Source organism: Rhinoraja longicauda, chromosome 3 (genome assembly GCF_053455715.1).
Source record: "Rhinoraja longicauda isolate Sanriku21f chromosome 3, sRhiLon1.1, whole genome shotgun sequence".
NCBI classification, from domain to species: domain Eukaryota; kingdom Metazoa; phylum Chordata; class Chondrichthyes; order Rajiformes; family Arhynchobatidae; genus Rhinoraja; species Rhinoraja longicauda.
In genome coordinates this window covers 73,098,266-73,123,846 of record NC_135955.1, presented here as the reverse complement: position 1 = coordinate 73,123,846, position 25,581 = coordinate 73,098,266, and the positions used below count along the sequence as shown (strand labels likewise).

The 25,581-nt window shown below is 42.8% G+C and overlaps 1 protein-coding gene across 3 annotated transcripts in view; it reads left to right on the top strand.

The window, feature by feature from the left end:
* The window catches only part of LOC144592089 (calcium and integrin-binding protein 1-like), a 116,553-nt gene that overhangs the window by 88,778 nt on the left and 2,194 nt on the right, over positions 1 to 25,581 (top strand). For all 3 annotated transcript variants that reach the window (XM_078396404.1, XM_078396405.1, XM_078396403.1), the window contains 4 exons: positions 11,146 to 11,251; positions 13,639 to 13,792; positions 20,227 to 20,345; positions 22,674 to 22,762. In XM_078396404.1, the coding sequence (XP_078252530.1) occupies positions 11,219 to 11,251; positions 13,639 to 13,792; positions 20,227 to 20,345; positions 22,674 to 22,762 (395 nt within the window). In that variant the 5' untranslated portion in view covers positions 11,146 to 11,218. The remainder of the gene's footprint in view (positions 1 to 11,145; positions 11,252 to 13,638; positions 13,793 to 20,226; positions 20,346 to 22,673; positions 22,763 to 25,581) is intronic.

Below are 25,581 nucleotides of genomic sequence, written 5' to 3'. Positions count from 1 at the left end.
ATCTGTTTGTTCTTTAACCAAGTAGAATCACTTCTTTTTTCACTTAGTTCATTAAGCAATGTTCTGCTGAAATAATTTTCATTCTCTTCTGGACCATCAGGCCACATTCCAGCACCAGCTGCAACGTTAGGGTTTGCCAACAAATCAGCAATACTGTTGTATCCCCAGAATTTAGCAATATCCAATGCTGTTTGTCCTGATTTATTTGAAAGATTTGTGCAGCTGGATAACAAGAAAAAACCCCACAAAAAATCAGATTTGGTATCGGCAAGGTATCAAGCCATGTCATTATAAAGTAGCTTTTAAAATAAGCATGGTGGTGCTGCGGTAGAGTTGCTGCCTTACAGCACCAGAGACCCGGGTTTGATCCTGACTATAGATGCTGTCTGTACGGAGTTTGTACGTTCACCCTGTTTGTACGTTCACCATGGGTTTTCACCAGGTGCTCCGGTTTACTCCCACATTCCACAGACGTGTAGGTTTGTAGGGTTCTGTAAACTGTCCCTCGTGTGTAGGATAGAACCAGTGTTGGTCGGTGCGGACTCAGCGGGCTGAAAGGCCTGTTTTCATGCTTTATCTCTAAATTAATCTAAACACCTGATTGAGCTCACGAGGTTGGCTGCAAAGGTGCAAGACTGAGGAACAAATTTTGGTTCTAAAGAGTGAAGATATCACGTTTTTTGTGCTTACAAAAACTGACATTTCACTGTAATACCTAGCTTTCAGAATTGATAGCAAATACATTTCTCCAATTCAATTAAGTGTTCAAAGCAACAATTATGTTAAGAAAGGCATTAGATAGATATTTGATGAAACAATATAAAATATTGTTTGAAATGTCACCTATCCATTGCAGAGAGTTGTGGACCAACATGTAAACTAACCTCCCTTTCATTGACACCATCTACGTTTCACACTGTCTTGGCAATGCTAGCAGCATTATCAAGGATGATTCTCACCCCCGGTCACTCCCTCTTTCAGGCAGAAGTTTGAAAATGCATACCTCCAGATTCAGGGACAGTTTCTTTCCAGTTGTAATCAGGCAACTGAATGGTTCTCTCATCAGCTAGAATGGGGTCATGACCTCCCTTCTACCTCATTGGAGACCTTTGAATTATCTTTCATTGGACTTTATTAGACTTTATCTTGCATTAAATGTTGTACCCTTCATACTTTATTGGCACACTGGATGGTTGATTGTAATCATCTATAGTCTTTTCTTTGACAGGATAGCATGCAAACAAAAGCTTTTCACTATCTCAGTACACATGCAAAACTAAACTAAAAAAAAACATATATGGGATTAGAACAGAATCTGCTGTGTAGATAGAACTGGATCGGGTAAATATTTTTCATCTTTCTCTGGTGGCCAATGTGTTTTAATGAGATTTATGAAGCCACAATCACAATGCTTTTCATATTGAGATGACATAGAAGAGGAGCCAAGACTTAGTATCTTATGCGGAACTAAATCTATCATTTGGCAGAGCATTGTATAACTCACAATGTAATGATGAAGGAACAATTGCCATGTCCCCAAAGGATTTACTCTTGAAGAAATTTTGAGAAAAAATCAGCTAAAAAAAGGCAAGGATTATGAACCGTGTATTCTCACTGCCACCAATTTTCTGCCAAGTCTCAAGTGCTTTCCAGTTTGATCTTAATGTGTGCAATTTCATAGATATTTCATTGGAAACGAACAGAATTGCTAAAGTATGAAATGCTTTGTCACAGTCGATTTGCAGCATAATCATTGAAATGTATAAGAATAAAGTGGATAAAATGCTTGAAGTGAAAGAAGATTGAGAGGTGTGGGTAGAGGGGGATAGAAAACAGCACTAAACCAACTGCCAAAGGCATAGTGAGTTACTTGTTTTCCTGCACACATAATCCTCATGGTTTTTTAGTTTTATTCTATTTTCATTTATGCATTTGTTTATTTTTCATTTTAGTCCAAGCAATTGTTATTTTTTGGAGAAGATTTTTCTGTATTTAGGCCAATATTAATTTGAAGGCAATTTCTGTGCAGGGAATGTAATGTATATGGCCAATGTATATAGGTGGCATTTTATGAATTGTACCATGTGATTAAATGCACGGTCTATAGTTTGCTGTGCTATTTGCAGCAGAATATTCCAGAGACTCTGATTAGCTCTGGGGTGAAGCGGTTGCGAGAGGATGCACATAGTGCTTTGTCCCATCACAATTCTTCAATGGATAAATTCCCTTTGTTAGTTCAAATGACCAGCCATCAGATTCAGATTAGTTTATTGTCACATACAGGGTGCAATGAAATTCCTGGTTTGCATGAAGCTCACAGAATAAACAGTATACGGTAGAGCAGCGGTAGAGTTGCTGCTTTACAGCGAATGCAGCGCCGGAGACTCAGGTTCGATCCTGACTACGGGTGCTGCACTGTAAGGAGTTTGTACGTTCTCCCCGTGACCTGCGTGGGTTTTCTCCGAGATCTTCGGTTTCCTCCCACACTCCAAAGACGTACAGTATGTAGGTTAATTGGCTGGGTAAATGTAAAAATTGTCCCTAGTGGGTGTAGGATAGTGTTAATGTACGGGGATCGCTGGGCGGCATGGACTTGGAGGGCCGAAAAGGCCTGTTTCCGGCTGTATATATATGATATGATATGATAGTATACATGGTAAAATGAATATGACAATAAATACAATGGTGATTGCAAAACAGCAGAGTGGTGCAAAGATTGAAGTGCAGCAAAATTGTAATGCTGGTAGCATAGGGAATTAGAGAGAAGTTTGCTGAGACATGCAGGCAGAAGGGCTGGTTAACGAAACGATGAAGCCTGGACAAATCCAAGTACAGAACTAGTGTACGGGTGATTGCTGGTCGATTGCTGGTCGGCGCTGGAATGAAGTGCTTGTTTCCAATCTGTATCTCTAAAATAAAATAAATCAAACTACAGAACTGAGTTGAAACTAAAAAGAATCACAAAATGTTGGAGTAACTCAGCGGGTCAGGCAGCATCTCTGGAGAATGGGCCAAGTGCTGGGCGATGCAGTTAATACTGGAGGATGCCCACTAGTCGGTGTGGATGAGTTGGTCTGAATTGCCTGTTTCCATGCTGCCAGTTCTGCAATTGTGATCCCCTCCCAATTGAACTAGTGTGTTGGATGTGCATCAAGAGAGAGACCCAAACAATTTCAACTATGTCAGAGCATGATAGATCAATAAAGATACCTGAGCCATTGGAATTGCAGGTCTACATAATAGAGAATATATAAAAGTTTTGCTTCATAATAAAATGAAAAGGGCGGCACAGTGTGGGGGCTGCAGTAGAGTTGCTGCCTTACAGCGCCAAGGACCCGGGTTTGATCCTGACCATGGATGCTGTCTGTACAGAGTTTGTACGTTCTCCCCATGACCTGTGTGGGTTTTCTCCTGGATCTCCGATTTCCTCCCACACTCCAAAGACGTTCAGGCTTGCAGGTTAATTGGCTAAGGTATAATTAAAAATTGTCGCTTGTTTGTGTAGGATAGTGCTAGTGTGCGGAGATCCCTGGTCGGCGCAAGCTCGGTGGGCCGAAGGGCCTGTTTCTGCGCTGTAGCTCTAAACTAAACTAAACTAAACTTAATGACCATAGTGGACAGGCTGTTAAGATGTTATTGTATCTCTTGAGCTCAAGGGGCAGAATTGCACCATAATATAAAATAGTCAACTGAGACTTCGGAGAATGTATTTGATGCATCACAAGCACATTGCAAACCTGTTCAGACATTGACTGGTTCTTTGCACATAACTAGATGGGGGAATCTTTAATAGTTTCTTAACAGAGCTGTTAGTGGATATCACAATGGAACACTTCAATGTCTGCAAATTGAGTTATATAACAGTTACATTTCAAGAGCTTTGCACCACATGCCATTGAACTTGCTCCCATTGTGCCTCCTAAGTAACCAGGCGTAGCAGCAATCATTCTCAACTTTGATATCGTCACTTGGGAAGAGGTTGCAGGTCCCACATTAGCCTCCTCAGCCCTCTCACAATCCCAGGAAACCCCCCATCTGTCCACTTTGTTTGGAGTAACTATGTCAATCACCCATATTTCCTTTCCCTCACTATATTCAAAGATATTCCAGGTCAAAGATCCACCAATGAAACAATTATTATTGATAACTAATCTATGTATTATTGATAATTCTATCACTATATTTTGCTGTTATCATGCAAGCAATATGGGATTTGGCAGAATTTTGAAAAGAAAGTGACTGATTATGTAATTAAATGTAGAAACCTAATTTTACCATCCAGACTTTCACTGTAAGGAGGAAAGCAAGGTGGATTAGCAGAAATTCCTTTTGAATGATTTGCTTATATTCTTTTGTACTCTACTAGTCAAGGGATTCCTGAAAATGCAGCAAATCCTTTCCTAAAGTGACATTTTTGCCGATCTTGCAGACAAATATCCCACAAATAGGTTTAATCCTACAACCTATTAACTCAGAGACAATGATAAGGATGTTAGCTCATAATATTAAAACTTATCTTCAATTATTACATGACTCAGCAGTGTAACTGTTAAAGGAAAAAAAAATCATGATTAATGGGAACCATAAAGCCATAATTCAGAAATCGGAGAGGCAAAGTGGCTTGGGGGTGCTGGTGCAGGATACCCAAAAAGCCAAATCGGAAGTAAGGAAGGCAAACGCATTTATTTAGAGAGGACTAGAATACAAATAAAAGGATGTAATGCTGAGGTGCTATGGCTGCATTTGGAGCATTGTGAGCAATTTTAGGCCCAATATCTGAGGAAGGATGTGCTGGCACTGGAGCGGGTCCAGAGGAGGTTTACGAGAATAATACTAGAAATGAGTGGGTTAACGTATGATGAGCGTTTTTGATGGCATTGGGTCTCTACTCGCTGGAATTTAGAGGATGAAAGGAGACCTCACTGAAACTTAACAAATAGTGATAGAGTGGGTATGGAGAGGATGTTTCCACTAGTGAGAGAGTCTAGGACCAGAGGTCATGAACACAGAATTAATGGACGTTCCTTTGTGAAGGAGATGAGGTGGAATTCCTTTAGTCAGAGGGTGGTGAATCTGTGGAATTCGTTGCCACAGAAGGCTGCGGAGGCCGTCAATGGATATATAGCTAGATTCTTGATTAGTATGGGTGTCAGGGGTTATGGGGAGAAGGCAGGAGAATGGGGTTAAAAGGGAAAGATAGATCGGCCATGATTGAATGATGGAGTAGACTTGATGGGCCGAATGGCCTAATTCTGCTCCTATCACCTGTGAACGTATAAGCCATACAATTAACTTGCTCCAAAATTCATTTGTAAATGTAATTGTGAGCCTCAGCAACAAGGCTGTTTCCTATTGATTGAATGAATGAAAAAATTCCACAGAGAAACCTACGTACCATCAGAGTGCTGACAATTTTGTTATAATTCAGTATTTAGGTTGTTGGCTCCATCTTGTGGCTGCACAGATACAATTAGTAACTTTATAATAGTATTATGAACACGCACAGCTTGGAATTGCTTCTTTAACCCACCAAGTCTGTGTCAAATATCAATCACCCATTTACACTCATTGCACATTAATCCTGCTTTATTCTCACCATGTTTCTATTAATTCCCCACAGATTATACCACTTATCTACACACAAGGGGCAATTTATCGTCATCAATTAACCCACCCGATCTGCACGTCAGTGGGATGTGGGAGGAAACTGATGTAATAATAATAATAATAATAAACATTTATTTTTTATAGCGCTTTTCCAAATGCTCAAAGACGCTTTACAAAAACAGTCAAGACATAAAAACAAACAAACGAACTGTCCTGACGGAGAGGCGGCGAACAAATAGCGCCAGCGTCCTCTCACGTCAGGGTCCGGCAGTAGACAATAAAGAACACAAGACACACAATTACAATTTTTAACACAAACAGCCATCACAGTGATTGCTCCAGGCACACCCTCACTGTGATGGAAGGCAAAGAAAAGTCTTATCCTCTGTACCAGGGAGAGACCCATATGATCACAACGAGAACATCCAAACTCCACAAAGACAGCACTGGAGATCAGGATTGATCAAGGTTGCTAGAGTTATGAGGCAGCAACTCTTGTAGTTGTGTCAGTGTGACTCCTGCAATAATTGTATTGTTTGGTTCTGCATGATACATCAGTACATCAATAGTCGATAGAATTATAACAACAGGCCCATGAATGTTATGTCCAAATGTTTTCACAATATAAAAATTGATTATGGCACAGTGGTGCTGCTGCTTCACAGCTTTGGTTACCTAGTTCAATCCTGACCTCTGGCACTGTCTGTATGTTGTTTGTATGTCCCCTCTGTTAATGCATGTGTTTTCCTTGGGGGGGGGGGGGGGGTAGGAGAGTTGGGGAGGAACTGAAGGGTGTGAATGGGAAAATGAGTAGGAAGATTGGATTTACTGTGAGAGCTGGAACACATGTGATGGTCTGAATGGCCTTGTTCTATGACATAAGAGAATTTTTTTTTAAATGGAAGAAACTAAATATTTACGCTGATATAAATATCAATCTATTACTTGTCAGCGGGAATATAGGACCATAAAAAAACATGTTATCCTAAGTTCACAGTTCACAACCTATATCACTCAATGAACCTTTTTTGTCCCTTATCTATTATTCTCTTGAAATTACTTACAATAAAACTACTCACAGTTAGTTCTAATAAACAACTTTCAGCTGTTTATGATCATGGGCATTGATCGGCTTTTCCCACATCCCCTCATCTTTAGGACACAGTCTTGATTCAAATATAAATTGCCTCTGAATCTTGGCCATGTTCTCGGGTGATATACACTCTTACCCTTCATGTCCATTGTTGGAGTTTCCTCATTATACCGACTTTTCGACTGCTTCGTTGATCTACAATTCTTTCAGCTTCAATGGCAATCATGATATAGAGCCATGCACAACTGTATCCAGGCCCTCGATACATTCATTTCTAAAAAGCAATACTGTTATTGCAAGTATTTGAAACTTTCTGGCCTTGCAGATTATTGTCCAGTGATGCAAAATAAGACCTTTTAGTGCGAGCACAAATGGGCTGCAAAGTTAATGATGTTTATGGTGAGCTGTGCAGTAAAGCATTCCCTGGTGTGCTGAGACTTCTGATGCAGCGGTTCAGTGAGCCAATGACATGACCTATAATCCTGGTAGTCGTACGGATTTATTTCTATCTCCACTCTGCTTCTGACAGTAGCTGGCTTGAGAGTGTGATTAATCAAGGCTAAAGTGCTCACTGAGGAGTACTCAGCCCCTGCGTTCAATTCAGCTTGGTACAGATGCTAAACTTCAAAATGAAAGCATCTGTGACTGCTGGCTGAGAAGGTGGCACTGATCTGCCAAACCACTGACTGGATACTTACTACATCCTCTCTGTTATTGGAGACTACTGTTTACATCAAAGGGTTCAGCGCCAAATCACAAAACTTGCAGTGGGACTGTAAGTTCATAGGTTCGAGCAGCAGAATAAAGCCAATCTACTCCGATTACTAGTAAGTCTACTCCGCCATTCATTCATGGCTGATCTATCTTTCCCTCTCAACCCTATTCTCCTGCCTTCACTCCATAACCCCTGACACCCTTACTAGTCAAGCATCTGTCAATCTCCACCTTACAAATATCCATTGATGACCTCCACAGCCATCTGTGGCAATTAATTACACAGATTCACCACCCTGTGACTAAAGAAATTCCTTCTCAACTCCTTTCTAAAGACACATCTTGTGATGTATACATGCAACAATATGTAAAGCTGCTATGTGATGTATACATGCAACAATATGGTAAAGCTGTGCCTGCACATTTGCTAAAATACACAGAGAGTTAAAATGGCGATCTTGTGTCCAGACGTGTGTTGTTTTGGTCACCCACTCAATGCGTGCTTTTGAGAATGATACTGAGTAGAACGTATCACATCTGTTTATTCCGAGGCTATAGCCTCTGGTCCGAAACTCCTTCTGGTGGAAACATCTTCTCCACATTCACTTTATCCAGGCCTTTCACTATTTGGTAAGTTTCAATGAGGTTCCCCCTCATCCTTCTAAACTATAGCGAGTACAGGCCCAGTGCAGTCAAATGCTCAGATTTATGTTAACCCAATCATTCCTGGGATCATTCTTATAAACTTCCTCTGGACCAATGCCAGCACATCCTCTCTCAGATATGGGGCCCAAAACTGCTCACAATATTGTCTAATTATTGTTATCTTATCTTACTCCTATCTTATCTGCTGCTGTTCTACCTTGATAAGCAGATAATTGCACTAGGATAATTGTATTCTTTAGGCCCGCCTGAATCTCGGGGCACTGCCTAAGAAGTGCTTCTGTGCTGCAAGTCTCTCGAACAAGGCTGTGTTCCTGGGAAATGTAATAAACTATAGCTCAATTTATGAGTGAAGCCAGTTTGACCAGTCTTACGGATGTCTTCCCTCTCCAACCTGAGAAGAACCCGAGGCATAAAAAATCCTCGGTACCTTGGTAACGCTGACGAATCAGAGGTAGGCACAAAAGGATGGGCAACGACCAAAGGCATTTGACTTCCTGAAATTATGATCTATAATATGTGTAACATGAGGTTTAGGCCCAGCACGCACACACATGCCTTATAACTTTAGAGTACCCCAAAGTAATCCTCCAAAAGCCATCAAGTTTACATTTCTGTACACATTTCTGCTGATAGAGACTGTAGACTCATAATAATAGTCATACAGCATGGAAACTTGTTCCTATGGCCCAACTTACCTGTGCTGACCAACATGCCACTAGTCCCTCCTGCCCACATTTGGCCCATATCCCTCTAAACATTTCCCATCCATGTACCTGTCTAAATGTCTAGCTGTGTGTTACCCATTAAGAAATCACCTTAATACTCCGAAAATATTATTTTAGAAACTTTAAGGTCAACCTTGTGTATTAAGGGCCTTGGATGAATATTTTTTAAGTTCCTTCAACAGATAACGGAGAAATGTGTTATAGCAATTCCTTAGTCTCTCCTGGATAACTTTTTTAATCTCCCTTTCATCACTGTGACACCTACTAAGACGCCCCTGGAGCTGCAGCAATGCTAGTTGTCTTGCGCTGTGACCATTTTGGAGCTACTTCCTGGCATCAGACTTATGAGGAAGGAGCCTGTTAATGGGGGAAATTTCATACTTAATGTCTACTGTTGCTGAACCAAAGTTGCTTTGCCTGACGGAGCCCACAAACTCCGTTTGGGAAATAATGCTGTAGAATCTCATTGTTTTTTAATAGGATTATGGAAGCAAAATAAGAATGGCGTTGATAATCTCTATACTGTTGGGAAAATGGTCCAACATATTAATAGACAACTTCTCAAACAGTGCCCTGACATTGGTCTACATTATAGCTTCAAGCCATGGAGTGGGTTTGAATGGACAACTTTCTCACGAGCATTCATGAGATCTATTAAGTGATCCAATCTGGAGTGTGAAGGCTCCCTTCAATGTAACATAGGTACCATTATAACATGAGCAAGCCAGTCATAAAAGGTTAAGTACGTAAGAAATGGAAGCTGGACTAGGCTCCACATGCATACTCCACCATTCAATAAGATCATAGCTGACCTTTTACCTCCATGCTACTTTTCCATCCCTCCCACCCCATTACCTTGACTCAACCACCTGCCCACCTGGTTCCATCTGCCCATCATCCACATACCTGGTATCCTATTTCATTTGCCCATCATGGAAAAATGGCAAAGATGGAACGAAGACCAAAGACTATGAGGTATGGTAGAGGAAGACCAAGGGCTCTGAGATGTGGTAGAAGAAGACCAAAGGCTATGAGATAAGGTGGAAGATCAAAGACCTTTGGTCTTCCCATCTCTGCCCTTTTTTCCACTCATCAAATCCCATCAAATCCCCCTCACATGCATCCACCTATCACTTGCCAGGTTTCGTCCCACCCCAACCTCCCTTCTAGCTTTCTCCCCTCTACTGCAATCAGTCTGAAGAAGAATCCAATCCAAAACGTTGTCTCTCCATGTTCTCAAGAGATGCTGTCTGACCCGTTAAATTACTCCAATAATTTGTCTTTTTTTGTAAACCAGCATCTACAGTTCCTTGTGTCTACATGAACAAATAATTGTCTTTTCTTAATATCTATTCAAAATTACTGCATGAATGAAAATTTGTGGAAATTATAACACAATGTTATTTCACATGATGACAAGCTGGGATCTGAGAGGTTGTTTTCCCAAGCTGGAGAATTCAGAACCGGGAGATGTAAACTCCCGGGAGATGTAAACTCAGGATAAGGGGCCAGTCATTTAAAACTGAGATGAGAAGACATTTCTTTATTCAGTGACCTGTGGAATTCTCTATATCGAGAAACATGTACAGTATGTATCAGTCATTAAGTATATCAATTGTCAAGATTACTATTTTTGAATGATTGATTGAGATATTCAAATATTAGGGAAGCTATCTGGGAAATGGGCATGGAAATGAAGTTGCTTATGAAGATTTACCAATATATTTTTTGAATTATAGCATTATCTATGAATTAATGAATGTATGAAAAAGGAACCATTTTACTATTAGTTAGAATATCTAGGTTTATAAAGTCATAGAGTCGTAATGTCAAGCAGCATGGAAACAGGTGCTTCGGCCAAATTGGTCCACACTGACCATGATGCTCCATCTAAACTAGTCGTGTTTGGCCATGTTTGGCCCAAATCCCTCAACTTCTCCTATCTGTGTTTAGTTTAGTTTAGAGATACAGCGCGGTAACAGGCCCTTCGGCCCACTGAGTCCATGCCGACCAGTGATCCTCGCATATTAACACTATCCTAGACACTCGGGACAATTTAAACATACACCAAGCCAACTAACGTACAAACCTGCACGTCTTTGGAGTGTGGGAGGAAACCGAAGATCTCGGGGAAAACCCATGCAGTCACGGAGAGAACGTACGAACTCCGTACAGCCAGCACCCGTAGTCAGCATCGACCCCGGGTCTCTTGCGCTGCAAGCGCTGTAAGGCAGCAACTCTACCGCTGCACCTCCGTTCCTGTCCAAGTATCTTTTACGGTTTATGTTTATAGTTATCTTTTTCAAGCAGTAATTGTCATCTTTCTATTTAAACCTTCAGAGCCTCCCAAAGATTTAAAGAACTGATTCCAAAACATGTTACTGATTTTGCCCAAAAAGATGTGCGGGCAACTATGCAACAAATGATGAAAATCACTGAGCTGAAGGTAAGGATCTAATTGAACAAATGGTGATACGATTGAAATGGATTTGTTTGTGATGAGTAAATGTCTGAAACATTGAATGTACAGCAATCATCTGGACTTTTGCCTGATAGGTTTATCAAATAAAGCTTTGGCTTATTTGGAATTGGTTTATGAGTAATATAAATACATAATTTCTCCACGTTATCAGAACTTGTCCCATACCAAGTTAGGAGACAATGGGCTTAATGGCAATTTTCTGAATGCGAAGCCTGCAATATGGCCTTCCCATGCATCCCTTAAGACACATTATGCATAAGAGTAATTTTCTCATTGCAATGGGTGCAGAGAGCTATCCGCACTAGGACATCACATTGGGAATTTGAGAGAAGCTGATGCATGATTTTCGGATGTACCCTTATAATGCATCTTAAATCTTGAGATGGCACATCTGCGGATCAATTTCATGATATAACACGTTCTTGAGGAGAACCGATTATTTAAGCTAACAAATTGCTTTGTTCGAACATGATGTTTTCGCTGTGTGTGATGTGACATTGGACAGTGGGTTCTTGTGGTGTGTTTTACAAGTAAGTTTCAGAGCTCATTGGAAACATGCAGTTTTGCCATAATAATCATAGACTCAACATGCGGACAATGCCACCTCAAGGTTAATGAAGAGGCTTGGTTGACAGAAACAGAAATGGAGATGAGAGAGTTTGCACCACTAACCCTACAGAGAAAGAGCCACAGCTCAATCCAAGGCTTTGAGAAAACCACAACCTGTTAGGACCAAATCTGATGGGACATCAAATTCCTTGTATGTTTACATACTTGGCTAATAAATTAATTACAATCCAGTGGTTAACGGTAGAGTTGCTGCCTTACAGCGTCAGAGACCCGGGTTTGATCCTGTCTATGGGTGCTGGATGTACAGAGTTTGTCCATTCTCCCTGTGACCATGTGGGTTTTCTCCGGGTGCTCTGGTTTCCTCCCACACTCCAATGACATACAGGTTTGTGGTTAATTGGCTTCGGTAAGATGTAAAAAAATGTTGCTAGTGTGTAGGACAGTGTTAGTGTACTGGAGTGATCACTGGTCAGCATGGACTCGCTGGGTGGATTCCGCACTGTATCTCTAAAGTTATTGTCCCAAATATATGAAAGACTTTGCCCAGTTTCTATCTGCTTTAATTTGGCACTGTTCTTTAGGATGTTTGTTCTGCATTATTATGGAAGGATGTAACCTATATTGTATACATAAACTGCGACGTACCTTACAAAAGTTTTATCACATGCCTTACTCCTTCTTGTGCCATGTTAATATTTTGGATACCATATTGCAGACTCTTTGATTACCTATGGCAAAAAGCTGCCTACTTTTGTCTGGTGGCATATAGCAGTGAATGCTGCACATCCTCCTGTAAGTTCTTTTGTTTAATAAAGCAATTTGTTAACTTAAATAATTGGCTCTCATTCAGCATCCTGATGAGTGAATGAGACAAAATACCAAGACAGGAAGTGCCTGTTCACATTTATCTGAGTGCCATGAAATTGATCCACAAATGCACATCTCTGCAGAATAATACATTTTCAGCTGCACATACTGAAAATAGGAGTAAATTCTCGATAATATTTCCCTTGATTTAAGCATCCTTCCTCTCACACTTAAAAATAATTGAATGATTTTAACATTGATTGGCCTGTTGGTCAATTGGCCTCTGTAAATTTCTCCAAAATGTAGAAAGTGGGATAACATACAACTAGTGGGAACGGATGATCGATTGTCGCCTTGGACTTGGTGGGTTGAAGGGCTCATATCTGTGCTGTATGTTTCAATCGATCAAGTTCCCTGCTCTTGACCACTATTGTCCCATTTTTTCAAATTTGATCCTATCCTTGCACCAAAACATACAAATGAATGTTTTTCAAAATGATCCTTTGTTTTCTTTCTTGCAGTCATGCATTCTCTTAGAGTTTCTTGTCCTTCTCACTATATTCTGCTGTGCTGCTACTGCTGTCTTACACCTGTATAATCTATATACTAAAACTCTTGTTTGTTTGTTCCTGAACTACAGCCAAAATGGTACACGATAGCGCGACAATTTTAGGCCCACCTTACTCACCGTCGTCCCTTTGGTGCTAATGGAAGAAGTTTCATTGAAATCGGTGTTATATTTTTAAAGTTATTCACATTTTAAAGTTTAAATCTATCTCCGAGGGAGGCAGGGGGGGAAGGGGGAGGAGGGAGGATGAAGGGGGATGGAGTTGGGGGAGGGGGTGGGGAAGGGTGAGAGGGAGGGGGGGGAGGAGAGGGTGCTGCACCAATGCAGGAGAGTTTTGGGCCCAAGGGGTCCACTTGGTCTAGTACCTTATAATATTTTTACACAAGCAAAATATTACTCATTTCAGGCAAACCCATTTAAGGAAAGGATCTGCAAGACATTCTCTACATCCAGTGGGCAAAATGGCAGCATTTCATTTGAAGATTTTCTTGACATGTTTTCTGCCTTTAGTGCAGCTGCTCCAATCCATGTGAAAGCTGAATATGCTTTCCGAATCTTAGGTAAGAATGTAGCTCTGAGTTACCTACTGATAATGCTTATAGAAAATATAACTAAATGCAAAAATATCTTGCTTGTAGCCTCAAAATTGTTTGAAATACAAAGGATAATTTTGATTGACAAAGGGTAAGGTGGTAAACATTGTGTACATGAAGTTTAGCAAAGCCTTTGACAAGGCCATAGGTTCAGTCTAAAAGGACGTACTTTTAGAAAGGAGAGGGGGAGGAAATTCTTTAGTCAGAGAGTGGTGAATCTGTGGAATTCTTTGTCACAGATGGTTGTGGAGGCCAATTCAATTGATATTTTTAAGGCGTAGATCGACAGATTCTTGATTTGTAAGGGGTTATGGGAAGAAGGCAGGGGAAGCAGTTGAGAGGGAAAGATAAATCAGACATGATCGAATGGCAGTGTAGACTTGATGGACCGAATGGCCTAATTCTGCTCCTAGAACTTATGAAGTTATAAAGGATAATTCTGACAAAGATCAGGCAGCACCTGAGAAAAGAAAAGCAGTTACATTTGTCGATGTCTAGAACAGTTATCTCTGCACCATTGCTGTCTGAATTGCTGGATATTTCCCATGTTTTTTTTAAAAATTCCAGATTTCCAGCGTTTGCAGGATTTTTCTTTTCAAATTAAATAGTAACTAGTTGAGGAACTGTGGTGGTTTACTAAACAATGTTACCTTTTCTTTTATAAATCCATTTCTGAATCTTAGGACATTGTGGGAAGATAGAGGATGAATTGCTGGGGTCAGGCAGAGGCATACTGCATACTGTCCAAGCATTCTTTGAATACCTCTATGAATGCATTCTCCCCATATCCCTTGATTCCATTAGCCCTAAGAGCCATATCTAACACTCTACATCAAGTCAATTCGCCTCCACTGCCTTCTGTTTCACAACTGTGGGTGAAAATGTTTTTCCTCATCTCAGTCCTGAATGGCCTAACCCTTATACTTAAACTGTGACCCCTGGTTCTGGGCACCCCCAACATCAGGAACATTTTTCCTGCATCTAGCCTGTCCAATCCCTTAAAAATTGTATATGTTTCTATAAGATTCCCTCTCGTCCTTCTAAATTCCAATGAATACAAGCCAATCTTATAAATCATTGTTAGCCACAGGTGAGGTATCGGAAGACAGGAAGGTGGCAAAATGTTCTGCGTGTATTTAGGAAGGGTTGCAGGGGCAAGCTTATGGAATTACTGGTTGGTGAGCCCGACATCAGTGGTTGAAAAGTTACTGCCAGGGATTCTGAGAAACAGGACCACCTGCATTTGGGAAGTCAAGGACTCATTAGAGATAGTCAGCGTGGCTTTGTGTATAGCAAATCATATCTCATGAATTTCATTGGGTTTTTCAAAGAGGTGACCATTGGATTGACAAGGTTAAGGTGTATATGGAGTTTAGCTTGCCTGTGCACTGTTATTTGTCTTCTACAATAACAATTTGGATGAGAAGGCCTGAACTACAGGGAGAACCTGACTCGAGAGCCTGAGCTATAGGGAGAGATTGAGCAGATTAGGACTCTATTCCTTGGAGTGCAGGAGGATGAGGGGTGATTTTATAGAGGTGTACAAAATCAAGAGAGGAATAAACAGGGTAACTGCACTGAGACTCTTGTCCAGAAGAGGGGAATTGCGAACCAGAGGACCTAGGTTTAAGGTGAGGGGGGAAAGGTTTAGTAGGATCCCAAGGGCTAACGTATTTACACAAAGGGTGGCGGGTGCATGGAACGAGCTTCCAGAGGAGGTAGTTGAGGCTTGTTGAGGTTCTCGCAACATTTAAGAAACATTTAGATAAGTACATATATAGGCTAGGTTTAGAGAGATATGGGCCAAATGCAGGCAGATGGGACTCGTATAGATCAGACATATTGGTCAATGTAGGCAAGTGATCAATGGGACAAAGGGCCTGTTTCTGTACTCTATTACTCTATGAGAATGTAGTTGACAAGTAGGTCACAATTTAAGAATAAGGGGTAGGCCATTTAGAACGGAGATGAGGAAAAACATTTTCAGTCAGAAAGTTGTGAATCTGTGGAATTCTCTGCCTCAGAGGGCAGTGGAGGCCAATTCTCTGAATGCATTCAAGAGAGAGCTAGATAGAGCTCTTAAGGATAGTGGAGTCAGGGGGTATGGGGAGAAGGCAGGAACGGGGTACTGATTGAGAATGATCAGCCATGATCACATTGAATGGTGGTGCTGGCTCGAAGGGCCGAATGGCCTACTCCTGCACCTATTGTCTATTGTTTGTGGATAACACCATAATTGGTGACATAGTGGACAGTGAAGAATGTTATCTAAGATTACACAGGATCCAGATCAACTATGAAAGTGGATGCCATCTAGATTTAACTCGGACAAGTGTGAAGTGTTGCATTTCAGAACGTTAAACCAGGTCAGGACATACAATAGTATATGGTAAGGTTCTGGAGGGTTTTGCAGAATAGAGACCTTGGGGTACAACAACATAGTTGCTTGAAAGAGGTGACACAGGCAGACAGGGTGGTGAAGAAGGCATTTGGCATGCTTGCCTTCATCGGTCAGGGCATTGAGTACAAGTGTTGGGACCTCATGTTACAACAGGAGAAGACGTTAATGAGCCCACACTTGGAGAACAGTAATGCTGTTCTGGGCGCCTTGCTATAGGAAGGATGTCAATAAGTGGCAACGGTGCAGAAAAACATTACAAGGATTTTACCAGAACTGCAGGGCTTGAGTTATAAAGAGACATTTGGATAGGCTGGGGCATTTTTCCTTGAAGAGTAGATGTCTAAGAACTGGCTTTGTCCAGGTATATGAAATTATGAAGGTCACAATAAAGATAAATGGTCTTTTTCACGCAGTAAGGGCGTCGAAAACTAAATGGCATAAATTGAAGGTAGTAAGGGAAAGATTTAAAGGGGACGAGGGGCATGTTCTTCCACACAGGATAAGCTGCTAGAGGAAGAGGTATAGAGGCAGGTGTAATTAATATGTTTGAATTACAGTTGAGTGGATACATAGATAAAAATGATTCAGAAGGATATGGGCCATATACAGGCAAATGTAACTAATTCAAGGAGGGCAACTTGATCGGCATGAAGTTGGACTGAAGGATCTGTTTCTCTGCTGTGTGACTCTATGAATATGTCCAGCTTGGTGACTCTATGAATATGTCCAGCTTGGTGACTCTATGAATATGTTGTAGGGATATACGGATTGGCCAGGGGGTCTCGAACCCTCGGATTGGCTGGCGGGTCACGAGGTGCGGCAGCGCGGGGATTTCGTCAGTCTGGCGCCAAACTCTAGAGATTAGGTTGTAGTTAGTGTGTGTCCTGAACTAAAGTGTGTTGCGGTTTGTCACGGGTTTTGAACCGCAGAATAAACTCCGTTGGCAACATCACCCGGTTTCGGACTCTCTACATTGGTGACCTCGAGACGTGAGCTGAAGATCACAACAGCATGTCACAGGTGGGAGCGAGCGCGAGCGCCGTTCTGGGCCCATCAGCCGCACCTGTGGTTCGTACAAGCAGAATCCCAGTTCCATCTTAAGAGGGTGGAGGAAGACCAGGAGAAGTTCCACCACCTGGTGAGCTGTCTACAGCCGGAGGTGGCCGCGCGGGTGGGTCGGTATCTGACCAACCCTCCCCAAACCAAGCAGTATGTGGGGCTCAAGAGGCTCCTACTGAGGACTTTCGGCTGGAGCCAGAACCAGCGGGCTCTGAAGCTCCTCCATTTACCAGAGCTGGGGGAGCGGCTACCATCGGAGTTGATGACTGAGATGCTGACCTTGGTGGGCGACCATCAGCCGTGCATGGTTTTTGAAGCGGCTTTTCGGGAGAAACTGCCGAGAGACGTCAGGTTAGTGTTGGCGGACGTCTCGTTTGAAGACCCGGTAGCGTTCGCCGAGAAAGCCGACGCGCTCGTCACGGAGCGTCCCGCCATGACGACTCGGTTAATCGAGTTTCGAGGCCCAGCGGCAGTCGGCTGAGCGGCCGAGAGGGCGGCGCATCGGCCGCCATTTCGCAGTCAGCCCGACAAGAAGGGGCTGCAGCACCTGCTTATTGGCAGCGGGCGCAGGCAACAGGGCCGCACAGACGCGGCTGGTGTTTCTTCCATAAGCAGTGGGGCAGTGAGACCCGAAGTTGCAGGGCCGCGTGCTCGTTTCTGGGAAATGCCTCGGCCGATCGAATGTTGAGGCAGTCTCGATCGGCCGCAACTGCCGCCTCTACGATACGGATCAAGGCACCGGGACCGTCTTTCTGGTTGATACGGGAGCGGTCGTGAGTATTGTGCCTCCCTACGACTGTGAAGTTCGAGCGGGAGGGAAGGGGCCGCCCCTCATTGCGATGAACGGCAGCCCCATCCGCACTTACGGTAAAAGGGCCATGTACCTGTCCTTCGAGTCCAGGACCTACCGTTGGGATTTCATCGTTGCGGATGTGGGCCAGGCCATTTTGGGCGCGGACTTCCTCTGGGCTTTTTCTTTGGTCGCAGACGTCCGCGGGAGGGGCCTGCAACCCTCGGCTAGCTGTACGGAGCTTGCTGCTCCTCCAAGCGCCACCCCACCCAGCCCGGCGTCCCGGCTATCATCACCACGGATCGGGGGGCCCAGTTCACCTCGTCCCTCTGGGCCGCGCTGGCACAGCTGTATGGGTCTCGCTTGCAGCAGACCACCGCCTATCATCCCCAAGCCAACGGGATGGTCGAGCGCTTCCACCGGCAGCTGAAGGCGTCCCTCTGTGCCCGCCTGACCGGCCACGATTGGGCTGACCAGCTGCCTTGGGTCCTCCTCGGCATTCGCACAGCCCCGAAGGCCGAGCTGGGCACATCCTCGGCCGAGCTCGTCTACGGTTTGCCCCTGCGGGTGCCGGGTGACATTCTTCCCTCCACTCCCACCTTACCGCCGTCCGTCCCGTCGGTTTTGGGTTCGCTCCGGGCGCGGGTGGGATCTCTGGCTCCAGTCCCGGCCTCCAGTCACGGAAGCACTGCAGTGCACGTCCCGTCGGACTTGCGGGACTGTGAGTTCGTGTTCCTCCGAAGGGATTCCCACCGCCCCCCTCTTCAGCCGGTTTACCAGGGCCCGTTCCAGGTGCTGAAAAGAGGGACTGTCACCTTCACCTTACAGGTGGGAACTCGTCAGGAGCTCGTTTCGGTATCCCGCCTCAAGCTGGCCCACTTGGACCAGGACCGCCCCGTGTCAGTGGCCCAACCTCCTCACCGGGGCCGACCTGTGGCCGCCCCACTTGTCCCGCCAGCGGCGTCCTGTTTGCCACCTCTCGGCCCCCCGCTGCCTATGGCTGGGCCCAGGCCGCCGTTGTCGATCAAGCGCCCCCCGTCGCCTACACCTGCAGGCCTCCCCTCCCCTCCAGTGGCTCCTCCATCGCCTCCAGCGGCGGTGCCCTCCCCGCCTCCGGTCACGCTGGCGGTATCGGCCTCCCCTCTCCGTACGCGTTCCGGGCGGGAGGTCCGAGCGCCCGTGAGGTATGGTTTCGAGGGTTCTGGGGGGGGGGGGGTCATGTAGGGACATACGGATTGGCCAGGGGGTCTCGAACCCTCGGATTGGCTGGTGGGTCACGAGGTGCGGCAGCGCGGGGATTTTGTCAGTCTGGCGCCAAACTCTAGAGATTAGGTTGTAGTTAGTGTGTGTCCTGAACTAAAGTGTGTTGCGGTTTGTCACGGGTTTTGAACTGCAGAATAAACTCCGTTGGCAACATCACCCGGTTTCGGACTCACTACAATGTCCAGCTTGGTGACTCGATGAATATGTCCAGCTGTGTGACTCTTCTGTTTTTCATCTTGATATTCTGTCAACTTCTTTAAAATTGCACTGATCCCAGTATGATGCTGACAGCATAGTTTCTGATTTTTCTGCCAAACTCTTAACCGATTTACAGTACAAAGGCCCCAAAATGACATGGACATTCTGCCTACAATATATTTGAGTGCCATCTAACCGTACAATGCCCAGAGTAAACACATTATATTTTATATTGATCAAGTATTTTAATGAGTGTACACATTTGGAATGGAATGGAATGGAATACTTTATTGTCACATGCGACAAGGCACAGTGAGATTCTTTGCTTGCATACCCAAGGTATACAAATAGCGGCCCCCTACAGTGCTGACAAAGTTACAAAGCATGCTAGCTCCTCCTTTGTTCTCCCCCACAGTGGTCCCCCCACACCGTGTCCTCATTGTCCTTTGCTTTTCCCCATGCCCCCTCCCCCCCCCCCTCACGGTCATCTCCCCAGGCTGAGTCCTCCATTGTTTTTCCCCCTCCCTCACGGCCGTTCCCCCACGCTGGATCCCCCAATGCTCCTTCCCCTCTCTCCCTGCACGGCGGTCCCCCCCCATGCCCTCATCCACCACTGACCGCGGGTCGACCCACAAGGCTTCACCAAAATTAGAGGATTGGAATATTAAAGTATTTTTCTGTTTTGAATAGATTTTAATGACAATGACACAATAGATCGTGAGGACTTGACCAAGTTCCTAGTCTTAATCACCGGAAATGAAGTTAACAAAATTCTTACGGGAGTGGAAGTGATGATGATTATTGACATGGTTTGTTTCGTTGGAATATGCTGCTGGAAAATTCCCAGTTTATAGAAAACTGTGTATTCATGCAAATAACGAAAGCTATGAAAGAGTCTCATATTATGAGTTAGATATTCTCCAACATGGTGCGATTGTTTTAAGCATTATGTGATGAAAGTTCACCTAAGTCTATCAGCTATTCCATGCTGTGCCTGGCATGGTTTCAGAAAGGCTAAATTAGCCTTCTGTAATACGCACACACATAGAGATTGCTGGGCATCAATCACCCACAGAACATAAAACAGTACAGCACAGGAATGGGCTCTTTGGCCCATAATGTTTGTGCTGAACATGATGGCAAGTTAAGCTGATCTCATCTGCCTGTACATGATCCATATCCCTCTATTCCTTGCACTTCCATGTGCCAATCCAAAAGCCTCCACCACCACCCCTGGCAATGGGTTCCAGGCCCCACCACTGTGTAAAATATGTCCTACACATCTCCATTAAAGGTTTCCCCTCTCACCTTTTGGATGTGCCCTCTAGTGTTGGACATTTTCACCCTGGGAAAAAGGTTCTGACTGTCTACCCTATATAGGCCTCTCATAATTTTATATACTTCTCCAACCTCCGACGTTCCAGAGAAAACAATCCAAGTCCATCCAACCTCTCCCTGTAGCTGAAACCAAATCTAGTCAGAATTCTGGTAAACCTCCTCTGCACCCTTTCCAAAGCCTCCATGTCTTTCCTATAATGGGGCAACCAGAAATGCACGCAATACTCCAAATGTGGCCTAACCACATTCTAATAGAGCCTATCATGACTTCCCGACTCTAATATTCAATAGCAATGAAGACAAATATATTATACACTTTCTTAACCACCGTACTTGTGCTGCCACCTTCAGTGAGCTATGATTGCAATTGAGCGGGACCACAAGATCAAAATTCACTTTTACAATTTTCTGTTATATACATGGCATGCTACTAATCCTGCCTTCCACTACATTACTTCGGAAGTTGGCTGTCAGGGAAACTACTGCTGTAGACTTCCTGTAAGCAACTTTCTGTTTTCTACTTTATTCCCTGAACCCTGGGAAGTCATCTCCCAACTTAAATCCAGATGGTGACTGGATGACAAATGTGATACCTTTATATTTACTTTGCTTATCTGATGAGGGATAAGCCAGTTAAATGCAGGCCAGTGAATCCAGTATCAATGACAAGGAAGATATTGGAAACAATTCTGAGGGACAAGTTAAATCTGCATTCGGAAAGGCAGGGATTCATCGGAAATAGCATGGCTTTGTTAGGGGAAGATGTTGTCTGACTAATTTAAACCTTTTAAAGAGATAAAAATGTATTAATGGGAGCAATGTAGTTTATGTAGTCTTCATGAACTTGAATAAGGCAGATCAGTCACATTGACAGAGATTGGCAGTGGAATTTAACCCTGATTAGTGTGAAGTGATGCAGTCTGAGAGGGCAAATAAGGGTAGGACTTACACAATAAAATGTAAGGCCTTCGGGAATAATGGGGAGCAAGTGAAAGGTTTTATAAAGATGGCAAGGACATGTAGGTAAGGTTGTTAATAAAGTGCACTGAGCAATCGCTGACAGAATAAGAAAATTATGGTGCAAATTTATTAAATGTTGATTAAACCATAGGTGGAGTACTGTACAGCTCTAGATGTCACACTATGGGAATTATATGATATATGGGAAACATCGGACAGGGTGGAGGAGATTCATCGGGATGTTGACTGCAATGGAGCATTTTAGTCATAAGGAGATATAGGATAGGTTGTATTTATTTTCCTTGGAGTAGAGAAGGGAGAAGGACAAACTGATTACGAGGGGCGTAGGTAAAAATCTTCCCCAGAGCCGAGGTGTTTTAAACAAGAGGGCATTGATTCAAGAACAAATGGATAGAAAGACTTGGAAGTGATCCGAGGATGAATGTTTTTCTCCCTGAGAATGGATGTAATCTGTGGGTTTGGTGGAGGTAAATATTTCATAACATTTAAGAAATATCTGAACGAATATTTGAAAGCTACAGACCAATTGCTGGAAAATGGGATTAGTGTATTTGTAGGTACTTAATGGTTGACTGAATGGCCTATTTCTGTGCTGTGTGACTCTAGTTATCCAAGTCAAACAAGCAAACTAATTTGTGATCCAATTATATGCAGTGATTTGCAAGACATTTGCAGACATAACCTGCAGAATCCTAGCTGCAAAATATGTTGTGCAGGAATCTGAATAACTTGAGGGAAGAATATTGAAATAGTAATTTTTTCAATAAATATGGATATACTTTGCATGTGAGATGAAAGTTAATCTTATTCCTTTTCAGATCATGATTGATGTTGACCTGGATGGTGATGATTGTATTAACCTATCGGAATTCCAGCATATTGCTTCAAAAGTGCCTGATTTTGCAGGGTAAGGCAACTAAAATATCTACAAGATTTTTTTTTTCTTAATTTAATGTTCATTAATCTACTTCCTTGCTGACTGCCTACTAATCCAATAATATAGCACTGAAACAAAATAAATTTGTTCCATTTAACATGCTTTTGTTTAACTGGTCACTAATTGCATTATAGCTGGGTAATGATTTAAGTGTCCATTGAATAAAAAGCAAGTCCTTTGAAAGACGTTGAGCTGAATGTTATATTATTTTTGATAGCCCTTCACTTCCAATTGTACTACTGACAGAAATAATATTCCGCTGCTCGGCTGTTATAACAATGTGAATATATTTGTGACCATTTTATCTGCATGATGCCATAGGAGAAAATGTTAATGTAGGAGCCATTTGTGTTTATTAGCTATTTTAGCATATTATATTGTTTTGTATCCTGTTGTATTATTTCTTGGACATTTGGGGTTGTCGTGAGATGAATACAAGGCTTACATATATGGACTGGGAGGAGCCAGGAGAGGAGCCAGAATCATGAGTATAATTGGAAATTCACTTATGTAATGCTTCAGACACGAGGGAGTTATGGTTAAGATATAAGTTCTACCAAAATTAAACAACGGGAGATATACTAATCTGTTTGTATTACTACTTCAATAAACAACTAACTAACCTGAAACGTCGTGAAGATCTCTCTGTTTTGTTTGCGTCAAGTAATATCGCTTCACTCCATTTGTCATACAGTAAGCTTTGGGACTTTATTGGGAAGACTAAAGATACCGCTATAGTTAATTTAAAAAAAAATAGAAGTAACCAATGGAGAAAATCTATGCAAAAAAAATTTCAATGCTCTTTCAAATAAAAAAAAAACAATTTTTTTTGCTTGGTAATATGCAGGAATCCACTGAATCATGTATTTGTCCTTCTTCGTTCTACAGAGGGGTATAGCTCAGCTACCAAAATGGGTAGGGAAATGGGTAGGGAACTTGGGTTAAGCCGCATTCGGAGTATGCGTGCAGTTCTGGTTGCTCCATTATGGGAAGATGTGGAGGATTTGGAGAGAGTGCAGAGGAGATTTACTAGAATAATTCTGGGATTAGGGGTATTGATTACAAAGGGAGGTTAGACAGACTTGGATTGTTTTCTTTGAAATGCTGTAGGTTGATGGGAGACTTCATAGAAGTATATAAAATTATGAGTGGCATTGATAAGATAGACAGACAGAACCTTTATCCCAGGATGGAAATACTAGAGGACATGGCTTTAAGATGGAAGGGGCAAAGTTTAAAGGAGATGTCAGGACAAGGTTTTTTTATACAGAGGATGGCAAGTGCCTGGAATGCACTGCCAGGAGTTGGTGGTGGAAGCAGATGTGATAATGGCATTGGAGACTTTTGCATAGGCACGTGGAGCTCTAGGCCACAGGAGCTTCGACTGCCCCGATCTTGGGAGCTTTGACCGCCCCGACTTGGGAGCTTTGACCACCCCGACTCTGGAGCTTCGACCGCCCGATGTGGGAGCTTCGACCGCCCGACTCAGGAGCTTCAACCACCAGATGCAGGAGCTTCGAACGACCCGACGCGGGGAGCTTCGACCGCCCCAACGTGGAAGCCTAGATCACCATGACGAAGGAGCTTCGATCGCCCCGTCTGCGGATGGTTCGACTGCCCCGACTGCGGGAGAATAAAGAGGAATAAGATTAGACTTTATTGCTTTCCATCAGTGAGGAATGTGGGGAATTTGCTGTGGTGGATATTTATGTTAACCTTTATGTAGTTGTGCACTTTGTTGCTTTTTTTAATATGGCTGTATGATAATTCGAGTTTCACTGTGCCTTAATTGGTACACGTGACTATAAACGGACCTTTGACATGCAGCGATTGGAGGAATATGGATTATGTGCCAGGAGATTAGAGTTGATCTTGGCTTCATGTTCAACACAGACATTGTGGGCTGAATGGCCTGTTCCTGTCTTGTACTGTTCTGTGTTCTATGTAAGTACATGAACTATGTAAGTGTTCGTGAAATAGTCGAGTACAGTATTTAAAGTTGTGATATTAACACCAGTGCATCATGGATTATATATTTCCAAGTATTTCAATCATGTATCTCAATAGTAATTTTAATAAAACAGAAAATGCAAGGAATACTCAACAAATCAGGCAATATCTGTGGAAAAGGAAAATGAGTTACCACTTCAGTTCAAAATCAGGTTTCAGCTGCAGTACTATTCATTCACTTAACAGATGGTCTTTTAAGATAAGCAAGTTTACAAAAATAAGATATATGCAATTGTTTATGATAGATGCTGTTCTCTTGCCTTACTTCAGAGAAAACTGTGAGAGCTATCGGATATGAGAAAATATCAGCAACTTGAACCAAAAGAGCACTTTATGAAAGTCCATACTAAATAAATGCTAATCCCAAGCATACATTAGGAATATATATATTATTCTGAAAAGTTGGTTGAAGATAAAGGTTTTGTGGAACATCTTGGAGGAGACAAAGTTAGACAGATGGGAAAGTTTAGGGAGATATTTCTGGAGCATGGTCCTTGGATCCTGAAGGCAAAACCACCAGTTATGAAATGAAGAGGCATGAAAGGAAGGAATACAGAGAATGTGGAGAATTGCAAGTATATATGAAGTTAAGGCAGAGATTAAGCTGTACAGTTCTTCCATGACAAATCAGGAAGACAAAATAGAATTATCTCACAAGTACGAAATCATAATTGGGGTAAATTTCAACAACATTCTTCCAGTTTTCTGCCATCACATGAATAAAAAAATCGTAGGCACTTATCATAGCAACATATTTTTTTAGTGTACATTTTAACGGA